This window comes from Ranitomeya imitator, chromosome 6 (genome assembly GCF_032444005.1).
Source record: "Ranitomeya imitator isolate aRanImi1 chromosome 6, aRanImi1.pri, whole genome shotgun sequence".
NCBI classification, from domain to species: Eukaryota; Metazoa; Chordata; class Amphibia; order Anura; family Dendrobatidae; genus Ranitomeya; species Ranitomeya imitator.
The window spans coordinates 176,855,142-176,868,933 of NC_091287.1; the positions used below are offsets into that span (position 1 = coordinate 176,855,142).

Here is a 13,792-nt window from a genome sequence, read left to right on the forward strand (position 1 = left end):
GCCTCAGTATTGGACCCAGCTGACCATGTGCATGGCTCCTGCGCACCAGGAGGATATTCGCTTTCTGGTGTTGCATAATCTGCATGATATGGTCGTGTTGGGGTTGCCATGGCTACAAGTCCATAACCCAGTATTAGATTGGAAATCAATGTCTGTGTCCAGCTGGGGTTGTCAGGGGGTACATGGTGATGTTCCATTTCTGTCTATCTCATCATCCACCCCTTCTGAGGTCCCAGAGTTCTTGTCTGATTACCGGGATATATTCGATGAGCCCAAGTCCAATGCCCTACCTCCGCATAGGGATTGTGATTGTGCTATCGATTTGATTCCTGGTAGTAAGTTTCCTAAGGGTCGACTGTTTAATTTATCTGTACCTGAGCACGCCGCTATGCGGAGTTACGTGAAGGAGTACTTGGAGAAGGGTCATATTCACCCGTCATCGTCGCCATTGGGAGCGGGGTTCTTTTTTGTGGCCAAGAAGGATGGTTTGCTGAGACCTTGTATTGATTACCGCCTTCTAAATAAAATTACGGTCAAATTTCAGTACCCCTTGCCGCTGCTGTCTGATTTGTTTGCTCGGATTAAGGGGGCTAGTTGGTTCACCAAGATAGATCTTCGTGGTGCATAAAATCTTGTGCGTATTAAACGGGGCGATGAATGGAAAACCGCATTTAATACACCCGAAGGCCATTTTGAGTACCTGGTTATGCCATTCGGGCTTTCTAATGCTCCATCAGTGTTTCAGTCCTTTATGCATGACATCTTCCGAGAGTACCTGGATAAATTCCTGATTGTATACTTGGATGATATTTTGGTCTTCTCGGATGATTGGGAGTCTCATGTGAAGCAGGTCAGAATGGTGTTCCAGGTCCTGCGTGCGAATTCTTTGTTTGTGAAGGGGTCAAAGTGTCTCTTTGGTGTTCAGAAGGTGTCATTTTTGGGGTTCATTTTTTCTCCTTCTACTATCGAGATGGACCCTGTTAAAGTTCAGGCCATTTATGATTGGACTCAGCCAACATCTCTGAAGAGTCTGCAGAAGTTCCTGGGCTTTGCTAATTTTTATCGTCGCTTCATCAATAATTTTTCTAGTATTGCTAAACCGTTGACTGATTTAACCAAGAAGGGTGCTGATGTGGTCAATTGGTCTTCTGCTGCTGTGGAAGCTTTTCAGGAGTTGAAGCGTCGTTTTTCTTCTGCCCCTGTGTTGTGCCAACCAGATGTTTCGCTTCCGTTCCAGGTCAAGGTTGATGCTTCTGAAATTGGAGCAGGGGCTGTTTTGTCGCAAAGAAGTTCTGATTGCTCGGTGATTAAACCATGCGCCTTCTTTTCCAGGAAATTTTCGCCTGCTGAGCGAAATTATGATGTTGGCAATCGACAGTTGCTAGCCATGAAGTGGGCATTCGAGGAGTGGCGTCATTGGCTTGAAGGAGCTAAGCATCGCGTGGTGGTCTTGACTGATCACAAGAACTTGACTTATCTCGAGTCTGCCAAACGGTTGAATCCTAGACAGGCTCGTTGGTCGCTGTTTTTCTCCCGTTTTGACTTTGTGGTTTCGTACCTTCCGGGCTCTAAAAATGTGAAGGCGGATGCCCTGTCTAGGAGTTTTGTGCCTGATTCTCCGGGTTTGCCTGAGCCGGCGGGTATTCTCAAAGAGGGGGTAATTTTGTCTGCCATCTCCCCTGATTTGCGGCGGGTGCTGCAAAAATTTCAGGCTAATAGACCTGACCGTTGCCCAGCGGAGAGACTGTTTTTCCCTGATAGGTGGACGAATAAAGTTATCTCTGAGGTTCATTGTTCGGTGTTGGCTGGTCATCCTGGAATCTTTGGTACCAGAGATTTGGTGGCTAGATCCTTTTGGTGGCCGTCTCTGTCGCGGGATGTGCGTTCTTTTGTGCAGTCCTGTGGGCTTTGTGCTCGGGCTGAGCCCTGCTGTTCTCATGCCAGTGGGTTGCTTTTGCCCTTGCCGGTCCTGAAGAGGCCTTGGACACATATCTCTATGGATTTTATTTCGGATCTCCCCGTCTCTCAAAGAATGTCGGTCATTTGGGTGGTTTGTGATCGCTTCTCTAAGATGGTCCATTTGGTGCCCTTGTCTAAATTGCCTTCCTCCTCTGATTTGGTGCCATTGTTTTTCCAGCATGTGGTTCGTTTACATGGCATTCCAGAGAACATCGTTTCTGACAGAGGTTCCCAGTTTGTTTCGAGGTTTTGGCGAGCCTTTTGTGCTAGGATGGGCATTGATTTGTCTTTTTCCTCGGCTTTCCATCCTCAGACTAATGGCCAGACTGAACGAACCAATCAGACCTTGGAAACATATCTGAGATGTTTTGTTTCTGCTGATCAGGATGATTGGGTGTCCTTTTTGCCTTTGGCTGAGTTCGCCCTTAATAATCGGGCCAGCTCGGCTACTTTGGTTTCGCCGTTTTTCTGCAATTCTGGGTTCCACCCTCGTTTCTCTTCAGGGCAGGTTGAGTCTTCGGACTGTCCTGGTGTGGATACTGTGGTGGATAGGTTGCAGCAGATTTGGACTCATGTAGTGGACAATTTGACTTTGTCCCAGGAGAAGGCTCAACGTTTCGCTAACCGCAGGCGCTGTGTGGGTCCCCGACTTCGTGTTGGGGATTTGGTTTGGTTGTCATCTCGTTATATTCCTATGAAGGTTTCCTCTCCTAAGTTTAAGCCTCGTTTCATTGGTCCGTATAAGATTTCTGAGGTTCTTAATCCTGTGTCTTTTCGTTTGACTCTTCCAGCTTCTTTTTCCATTCATAACGTGTTCCATAGGTCATTGTTGCGGAGATACGTGGCACCTGTGGTTCCATCTGTTGATCCTCCTGCTCCGGTTTTGGTTGAAGGGGAGTTGGAGTATATAGTGGAGAAGATTTTGGATTCTCGTGTTTCGAGACGGAAACTCCAGTATCTGGTTAAGTGGAAAGGTTATGGTCAGGAAGATAATTCCTGGGTCTTTGCCTCTGATGTCCATGCTGCCGATCTGGTTCGTGCCTTTCATGTGGCTCATCCTGGTCGGCTTGGGGGCTCTGGTGAGGGTTCGGTGACCCCTCCTCAAGGGGGGGGTAATGTTGTGAATTCTGTGGCCAAGCTCCCTCCTGTGGTCGTGAGTGGTACTTCGGCTGCTTCTGTCTATGAGCTTCCTTTGGTGGATGAGAGTGGTACTGCGGCTTCTGAGTTTCCTTCCTCAGGTGATGAGGTTAAGTCGTTAGGTGCTGTTCTATTTAACTCCACCTAGTGCTTTGATCCTGGCCTCCAGTCAATGTTCTAGTATTGGTCTTGCTTTCTCCTGGATCGTTCCTGTGGTCTGCCTATCCTGCATAAGCTAAGTTTTGCTTGTGTTATTTTTGTTTGCTATTTTTTCTGTCCAGCTTGCTATATTGGTTTTTCTTGCTTGCTGGAAGCTCTAGGACGCAGAGGGAGCACCTCCGTACCGTTAGTGGGTGCGGAGGGTCTTTTTGCCCCCTCTGCGTGGTTGTTTGTAGGGTTTTGTGTTGACCGCAAAGCAATCTTTCATATCCTCGGTCTGTTCAGTAAGTTGGGCCTCACTTTGCTAAATCTATTTCATCTCTGCGTTTGTATTTTCATCTCAACTCACAGTCATTATATGTTGGGGGCTGCCTTTTCCTTTGGGGTATTTCTCTGAGGCAAGCTAGGCTTATTTTTCTTTCTTAGGGCTAGCTAGTTTCTCAGGCTGTGCTCGAGGCGCATAGGACTGGTCAGGAGCGCTCCACGGCTACCTCTAGTGTGGTTGGATAGGATTAGGGATTGCGGTCAGCAGAGTTCCCACGTCTCAGAGCTCGTCCTATGTTTTTGGTAATTGTCAGGTCACTTTTTGTGCTCTGAACTTCAAGGTCCATTGTGGTTCTGAATTACCTGTTCATAACATGGTGGCTGCTCCATTATCTTCACTTCGGCGTCCTTAAGTCATTTGGCCACAACTTTGGAATTATGCTTGGGGTTATTGTCCATTTGGAATACATTTGCACCCAAGCTTTAACTACTTTGCTGATGACTTGAGATGTTCCTTCAATATTTCCACATCATTTTCTATTCTCATAATGTTATCTGTTTTGTGAATGGCAAAGCAAAGCTTCCCCACAACATGATGCTTCTACCCTTAAAGTCATGTTAGAGATGATGTCCTCCGTATGTAACAATGACCATTTTGGCTGAACAATTCCTTTTTTGTTTCATCAGACAAGAGCATATTTCTGTAAAAGTAAGATCTTTGTCACAATGTGCAGTTGTAAACTGTAACCTGGCTGTTTTATTTATGGTTTTGGAGAAATGTCTTCTTCCTTGCGGAGAAGCCTGACAGGACATTTCGATAAAGGAACCGTTTTACCGTTGATATAAGTACTTTTGTACCTGTAATTTCTGCACCAAGGTACGTTCATCTATAAGAAACATAATGTGTCTACTCCCAGAACGGCATGATGGCTGTGTACTCCTATGGTGTATTTGGAGGATTATTGTTTGAACAGTTCTTTGCTGTACTCCCGGGATGCACCATTCTTGTGGATGTCCATATTTCTTTTTCTGACATCTTGACGTATTTGTTTTTCCATGATGTCAAGCATTGAGGAAATAGACCCTGATGGTATGCTTTAAAATGCTGCCACATGTACACCTCAAATTAAATCAAATTATGTCAATTAGCCTATCAGACACTTTTAAAGCCATGAAAACGTTTTCTGGAATTTTCTAAGCTATGTAAAGGCACGATCAACTTGCTGTATGTAACTTCTGACTCGCTAGAATATTGATATGGTGAATTATAAATGAAATTATCTGTTAACATTTATTGACATTTGTTAGAAATATTGTTCGTGGCATGAAGTAGACAAAAAGAGCTTGTTCACATGGAATCACTTCAACGTAAATTTATGTAAATATGTGACCTCAACTATATATTATTATTATACCTATTCAATGACCAGCGATTTAACTTGTAGAAATCACCTATGTATCTTAGGCATTTTGAAAATCAACAAAGTGCATTACAATGTAATACAACCAACTATATCCACTTGCAGCTCAGAAATCTCCAGCAGATTGTAGACATGCTGTGAATGGGCATGGCCTATCAGTTATGAAAATCAATCAAATGTTCACCAAAAGTGAAATTCATGGCTAAATCTGTGATAAAATCCGCACATGTTACATGCAAACTTTTTTGTGTATTTCCATGGAATTTTGAAGCTGATTCAAAATTACCAAATCATAATATTACGCTCTGTGTTTACTTGGCCTTAGTCTTTCTAATGTGTTCGATTGAAATTAAATGTCAGATATAATGTTATCAAAACTTAATTTTAAAGTATACTGCATACTGCAAAAATGACGAACTATTAGCACAGAAAGACATATTACTGGATAAAGATAAAGGCAATTCTAAATAAACTATGTATCTAAATATAACCCAAAATAAACATTGGTCATGATAGATTCTCATTTATCTCCAATATTCACTTCCTGCCTACCTCTCCTACCCATGTTTTTGTGTGTTTATTACGGCATCCAAATGTATTTAATCCAAATGTATTTAATCCAAATGTATTTAAAATCTTACAGGATTGTGACAAGACAAATTTGCCATGTTTAGAGGTGGAATGTAACTTCACAACTTTAGCAAAAGAGGAAACCCAAAATATTGATGTTCTTACGTTGCTTAATACAGAGATATTGAAAAAGGTAAGAATACAGTTATTCAGTATGGTTATGTGCGTACACACAAACACACATGCACATGCACACTAACAAAAAAGTATAAATACAGTAACCCTTTGGGGCTGTAAATTCTTAACAACAAATTACCAAAACAGGTAAATAAGCCCTATCTTAAGGGATGTAGTAAAACATGACTTCTCTTAAATCTCAATTAAAAAAGTGGTCAATTACATTAAAATTTACTAAAGTGACCTTTATTATTTATTTCATATGCAATCAGATTCCTGAATTAGAGACTCATACTACTGAGGAGCGAACATGATCGGATAAGGTGTTATCCAAGCATGCTCGTGCGCTAACCGAGTATCTTTGGCATGCTCAAAAAATATGTTTGAGTCCACGCGCCCGCATATCTCGCGCATGTTTGACAGCCAAAGCACATGAAGGGATTGCTTAACAAACAGGTAATCCCTGCATGTGTTGCGGATGTTGAACAGCCACAAGACATGCATCCTCAGGGACTCGAACATATTTTTCATGCATGACAAAGACGGTCGGTTAGCGCCCAAGCTTGGTTAACACCTTATCCGAGAATATTAGCTCATGATTAACTCCTACCTATTTATTACTAACTATGTTAATCAATTATTACTAGTCTATCCTGACTAGCCACGGCTGCAGTCCATGGCTCAACAATGAATAATTCAGTAACTATCAATATTACTGTGCACAAGAATCACTGAGGCTAATAAAAATCAGTCTTAGCCAGCCCACCAAGTGTCACCTTTACAGGCTTTCTCAGGGGGCTGGGGCTATAACGAATTACAAAATGGCATGTTGGACCTCTTAAAGCCTTTGTTCTATCCTTATTTGCACACAAATGGAACAATTGAATCTCCTCTGTTAAGTGTCCAATGGGGATCATATTGTTGATCATATCATTGACCAGTTTCCATGCATTTAACTTTATGTAGCTATCAATCTTTGGATAATTCTATGTACACTTACCTCCTTTATTGCTACATCATTACCAGAAGAAGGAGAGAAACCAATGCACTTTTTCTGGGTCAGACGCTACCCATGTCATCACAGCATCCCACTATAATATTCACTACTAGCCAGCCAATGAAATCACATCACAACAAGTACCTTTGCACTTGCTCTGCCATTTGTCTTAGTTGACCTCTTCCTACAATGGATTAGCTTACCATCCAATCATGGTTGGATAGGGGCGTGTACAAAGGCCCCGCATCCTTTAGGTCTATACTGATCCTGGGTCATCACGATAACCATTTGGGTTATTTGTTGTTAATCACACATACATAGTAAATATAGACATCAGATAAGAAATTTGAATGCTGATGAATTTGCAACAGTTTTACTATAAAACATTACTTATAATCTTTTTAGCCCAACTTTTCGATTGTACAGTGTCCTGGACTTTACATTAAGTGATGACTGCAGTATTATGTTCTGTAATATAATATTATCATAGTATGTCTAGTTTTTCCTTTTCCAGAAATCATGGAGACCTCAATCACATGCTTTAATTTTATAGTGTTGGTATAACATTTATTGATGAGTGAAATGAATGTTCGGGTCTGGCGGGTTCAGCTGAATATTTAAAAAATGTTCAGTTTGGGTACCAGAACAGTACCTGAACTCAGACCCAATTCAGATGAATGGGGGCCTGAACATCCGTTGTTTGCCATGCTGCAAACACTACCTCTTATCAGGGGTATGATTATTATCAGCAGAGAGCTGCTGCTCCCACGCTGTCAGTTGACTGCGTGAGCTAGCAGCTGTGACCGGAGGTAAAAGATTTACCTCCAGTCACAGAGGCATTGGCTGATAAGAGAGTACTACCCTATCAACCTATGCCTGCTGCCACTAATAACAGCGAAAGAAGGCACGGCTGATGGGAGTATTTATCAGCTGGCACCTGTGCAATAAATAAATACTAATTAAAAAATGACATGGAGTCTTTCTATTTTTGATAACCAGCGTGGGAAAACTAATGGCTGAGGGCTGCAACCCTCAGCTGTCAGCTTTATCATGGCTAGGTTTTAAGAGTAGAGGGGTCCCCACGCCGTATTTTTAAATAGTTTAAATAATTTTAAAAAACTGGGTGGGCCTGAGTGGATCCCTCCCATTTTTGATAACCAGCCAAGCTAAAGCAGACAGCTGGAGGCTGGTATTCTCAGGCTGTTAAGCGGCCATGGATATTGCCCCCCAGCCTAAAAATAGCAGCCAGACCAGAAAAGACGCATCTATTAGATATACTAATTCTGGCGCTTTGTCCTGCTCTACCCACTTACCTTGTGGCAGTGGCAAGTGGGGTTCATATTTGTGGGGTTGATGTCACCTTTGTTTTTTCAGGTGACATCAAGCCCAGCAGTTAGTAATGGATAGGCTATCCATTACTAACCCATAGTCATATGGTCAGTTAAAAACACCCAGAATAAAGTTCTTTATTTGAAATAAAAAAAAAACACTGTTTTACAAATTTATTTTAAAATAACAAACACAGTGATACTCACCTTTCACCCATTCCATTAAAGCACTGGTCTCTTGTAAAAAATAAATAAATAAAAAACAGCAATATTCCTCACCTGTCCGACATACTGTCCCATGCCGTAATCCATGTCTGCGATAATTGGTTTTCAACCTGGATGAATGATGCCAAGATGTGACCATCCAGGCTGAAAACCACTGCAGACTAAGCTGCTGCGAGCTCAGTGTCAGTGACTAGGGGTGACGTCAGTGAGGTTACCACAGGTCACAGAGACTGCATTACCACCACACTTCAGTGTGAGCCTGGCCGATGAACTGTGGTGACCTCAGTGAGATCACCGCTAGCACTGTGAGAAAAAGTCTCATGATGCAGCGCTGAGTTCAGTGAGCTCAGCGCAAGATACTTCCCGCAGAGAACTGCAGTGAACTGACTAAGCTCAGCTCTGCACCGTGAGACATTTTTTCACAGTTCTAGCGGTGATCTCACTGAGGTCACTGCAGTTCATCTGCCCAGCTCACACTGAAGTGAGCTGGGAACGCAGCTTCAGGGACCTGCAGTAACCTCAATGAAGTCACGGCTAACTTCAGGCGCTTTGAACGGTGGTAATAATCTTCCTGCAGATCAGAGCCGCTGGTGTTTCTCGTGCTGTCATGCAGATGACAGTGTGGGAAACATCCGACGTTTGGGGTTCTAACCCGAACAGTAACACGAACATCCGGGAGAAGTCCATGTCCGGGGTCCGTGCACAAACAGTAGGTGTTCAGTACGGACCCTGAACTTTACTGTTCGGCTTCGCCCATCACTATATAACATATTACCCAAAAAATTTTCACAGATACTTTCACTCACTGGGTCCCACAATGTAAATTCTAAATTTAGTAACTAATATTGGACCTGAAGACCCATGCTAAAATTACCAAGAAATAAATACTCCTTAGAGTCCCCAAAACACTATATTAGACCTATAAATGACTCAGCAATAAATAGCAATATTCTAAGTAAATAACTACAAAAAAGCTACATAAATAAGTGAAGTTGTACTAATTACAATTAATTATCTACACAAAAATTAGTATAAAAAAAGGTAATTAAAAAGACCCCATAAAACCTGAAAAAAAAAAGAAAAGGCAGTGTGGACACTGGCATAACACACCATTGCAAATAAATAAATAGATAAATAACATAAATTAATCTGAGAAGAATGGGGAGTTCCAGTACCAAGCACACACGCAGAGTCACAAAAAATGTGTCCAGAGAACCAAACACATAGTTGTATAAATAAATACTGCAATAACCATTATATAAAAGACTCAATTCAAACAGTAATTAATCAAAGGCTCTGAACAAAATAGGGTAATAAATATAAATACAAGTTATAATCCCAAGACAACCCGTCAAAAGCAAAGCTCTAAATAAAGTGCAGTAGTAGCGCAAAAGTACTAGTACCCACCAAAATGCGCCATGGTAGATTATTATTATTATTATTATTTATTATTATAGCGCCATTTATTCCATGGCGCTTTACATGTGAGGAGGGGTATACATAATAAACAAGTACAATAATCTTGAACAATACAAGTCGCAACTGGTACTGGAGGAGAGAGGACCCTGCCCTCGAGGGCTCACAATCTACAAGGGATGGGTGAGGATACAGTAGGTAGGGTAGAGCTGGCCGTGCAGCGGTTTGGTCGATCGGTGGTTAGATGCACCGATTAGTGGACCACACTGCCCAGTATCCTGATGCACATTTCCCATATAGCTTCATCAAGGGTGAAATATGCGTCAGGGTTAAGTTAAGTATCTCCAAGGGTAAAGCATCTCCAAGATCTTATCCCAATATGTAGTAGGTGTAATAATTAGTAAATACGGTACCTCCAATTAGAAATGTAGTACAGTTGTTCTGATTCACTATATCTCTTTCCTCGTGTGCTGACATTGCAGGACTTTAGGTATCCATTGATATGACCACTGGTATAGTGACAGTAAGTTAGCTAGTTGTCATAACCATGGATACCTAAAGTCCTGCAATGCCTGCATATGAGGAAAGAGACATAGTGATTCAGAAAAACTATACTACGTTTGGAATTGGGGGTATTTGCTTATATTATTATTATTACACCTACTACATATTGGGATAGGATCTTGGAGATGGGAATACCCCTTTAAGACCAGTTCATTTCTCTCCTACTGCTTTGATTAGGTCCAGTATGAAAAGAAAATACTGGCTTCTCCTGGGCCCAGTAATCCATATGATTCCCTTTGTAATAATATTTCTATGCATTTCTCCTGGTTGTCCTAACAATTACATTTATTCCATTACTAAAAATGCTTCACTGAAAATGAAATGAAAAATGCTGCCATGTAAGCAAATCACAACAAATGTGAAATTATGGTATACATTTTTGAGACATGTCTAAATCCAGGGGATTCCATCGAAAGCAATATCTCATGAAGTTCTCATGTTTCCTATGTAACATCATGTAAACTAATATAGCTCTTTAAATATGTTATGCTCCACAGGACAGTTCCTCTGTAATTCAGTTTGTGACCCGGGCTCATTTATCAGTAGATCTAAAGTTATGGGCAGTAGAAGTGCCCCGTGGGAACTCACAGGATGCAACAGTAAGTACAATGTATTGCTAGAAGAATTAGGCGCACAAATTCATCAGATTATATTTGGATTATTTTTTTTCTGCAGTCTGCAATGCTCTGATATTGGGCTCTAATACGGCTTATAATGCATTGGTGATACATTAAGTGTAGTAATAGGTTTCTTTTAATGTGAAAATAATCTTCTTAAATATTCAGGTTTCTGTTTTTTTTACAGACATCACTGTAGATGTTTAATAATATAATTATTTATCAAAAATACAAATTGCCTAATAACTGAGCACTAGTAATAGTAGTGATCTGGAGGTAAGTGGTGTTTAAACAATGCCTAGCTTACTGGAACATCGGGTACAGGGAGAAAATTCAGTTTTATTCTCCTTGCAGCTGCCCACTTCCAGTCATCGGGGTGGTGTAGGGAATGGTTTCAGCCACTGATCACTTTATTTTCTTCAATTTATTGTATGGCTTAATTTATATTTTCATAGCTCAGATTTTTTTTTGTATGCAGTATTACAAAATGTGTTTCTTTTCATTTTTTTATATTTATTTTTGAAACAGGAAATTACTTATTAACAAATTATGAATAATTGTATTTTTTAAATTAATAATGTTGTTTTTTTAGCCTTAAGACAGTTCCCTGCCTCAGAGGTGGGGAATTATAGGCATAAGGATGAAGCCATTACTGGAAATGAAGCATTTAACCCCTTCACGTCGCAGCCCTTTTTCATTTTTGCGTTTCTGTTTTTCGCTCCCCTTCTTCCCAAAGCCAGAACTTTTTTATTTTTTCATCAATATGGCTATGTGAGGGCTTGTTTTTTTGTGGGACAAGTTGTACTTTTGAATGACACCATTGGTTTTACCATATTGTGTACTCAAAAACAGGAAACAAAATTCCAAGTGCAGTAAAATTGCAAAAAAAAGTGCAATTCCACAATTTTTGGGGGGATTTTTTTTTACCATATTCACCAAATGCTAAAACTGGCCTGCCATTAAGATTCTCCAGGTCATTATGAGCTCGTAGATACCAAATATGTATAGGTTGTTTTTTTATTGAAATGGTGAAAAAAAAAACCAGTTTGTTAAAAAAAAATCGTGTCATTTTCCAAGACCCATAGCGTCTCTATCTTTCATGATCTGGGGCTGGTTGAAGACTTATTCTTTGCGTGCCGACCTGACGTTTTTAATTATGCCATTTTGGTGTGCATGCGATCTTTTGATTGCCTGTTATTGCATTTTAATGCAATGTTGCGGCGACCAGAAAAAATGTAATTCTGGCGTTTTGACTTTTTTTCGTATGCCGTTTATTGATCAGATTAATTCTTTTTTCATATTGATAGATCGGGCACTTCTGAATGCGGCGATACCAAATATGTGTATTTTTTTAAATTGTTTTATTTTGTATGGGGTGATTAGAACTTTTATATGTTTGTTATAGTTTTAAAAACTTTTTTTTTTACTTTTTGCATGCTTCAATAGTATCCATGGGAGACTATAAGCTGCAGTTGTCTGATTGCCTCTGCTACACACAGGTGATGGTCAGATAGCCTGTGTGTAGCAGAAATGCTCACTTGCTATAAGCGCCAACAGCTGAGCAGCGCTCATAGCAATCTGGCAATGACAATTACAGGGGTCTGATGCAGACCCCGGGTTGTTATGCCAAGCCATCAGTAACCCGCAATCATGTGACACGGGCACCAATGGGTGGGATTAGTGACGCGCTTCCGGCGCAATTACATTAAATGCCATTGTCAGAGATTTACAGCGGCATTTAACGGGTTAACAGACGCAGGTGGATCGCTGTTAGGGGCACTCGTCAGCTGTTCAAAACGTGTCAGGAAAGATGTGGGCACAGCAGCGGAGCCCACATCAAAGGGAGGGACACAACATGGCGCTGTACATGAGTGGCACATTTCGTGAAGTTGTCAAATACCACAGTCAGTAATTGACATCAGCATTTAAAGAGAACCTGTGACCTTAGATAACACTATCAATCTGCAGATTTAGGGTTAATAGCTTTAGAAAAGTCTCTGGCCTCTATTCAGGAGGAAATGTCCTTTATTCCTCCCTGGAGCCACCGCTTTCAGTCATACAGGCATACAGGTGCAGCTTCACTCAGCCCTTATAGCACTGTGAGCTGTGGCTGTAAACACACTCTGGCACTGTGACAGGGTCTGTACTGATGCGCAGGGCTGCCATTAGAAATTTCGGGGCCCCATACTGGCAAATTTTTCGGGGCCCCCTTGAGACTCCACCCCAGCCCCGCCTCCATGCTCCACCCCTCAAACTGTCCACAGTCCCACCGCTCTCTTTTGGAAAAACTCTACTTCTCATCTATCACACATTAACAGTTCCCATCACCAGATCCCACATATAGCTGGCAGCTTTTGTTTTGGCCAAAAGATTTTTTAAGCCGCCACCATAACACGGTAGACACTTTTGGCCGGGCCCTACTCTGCTGTAACCTATTAAATATTTGTTAAAATATGCAATACAATTTAGGTATATTTTTATTTATTTTTCAATTTTTAAAATGACCAATAATATCACATACAAGGAGCAAATACAACACCATGGCCAGACCACATATTACCACCACAGTGATCGAATAATATCAAATACAGGGAACAAATACCACCGCACCATGACCAGACCACATATTGCCACCACAAAGTGACGGAATACTACAATACTGATCAGTAATAAAAAAAACACAATATCATCACCATAAGTGCCATTATACACAGGAGATCTGTACTTAGCATGCAGTGTCTGTGTACAGGTAATACAGCGGTCACTGGGACATTATACACAGGAGCTCTGTATATAGTATACAGTGTATAGTGTCAGTGTATAGGTAACACTGACTCACCAGTGACGTCTCTAGGTGAAGTCCTTCATCTTTCATCCAGCATAGACCGCCATCACTTCATCCAGCCAGGACTCGTCTCTGCAGGAAATAGCACAGTTATCTCGAGCTCCGCTTGCAGA

At 41.2% G+C, this 13,792-nt stretch overlaps 1 protein-coding gene across 1 annotated transcript in view; it reads left to right on the forward strand.

The window, feature by feature from the left end:
• The window catches only part of ITGA9 (integrin subunit alpha 9), a 720,867-nt gene that overhangs the window by 592,819 nt on the left and 114,256 nt on the right, over window positions 1–13,792 (forward strand). The window contains exons 25-26 of the mRNA XM_069730329.1: window positions 5,584–5,703; window positions 10,715–10,816. Coding sequence (XP_069586430.1) covers window positions 5,584–5,703; window positions 10,715–10,816 — 222 coding nt within the window. The remainder of the gene's footprint in view (window positions 1–5,583; window positions 5,704–10,714; window positions 10,817–13,792) is intronic.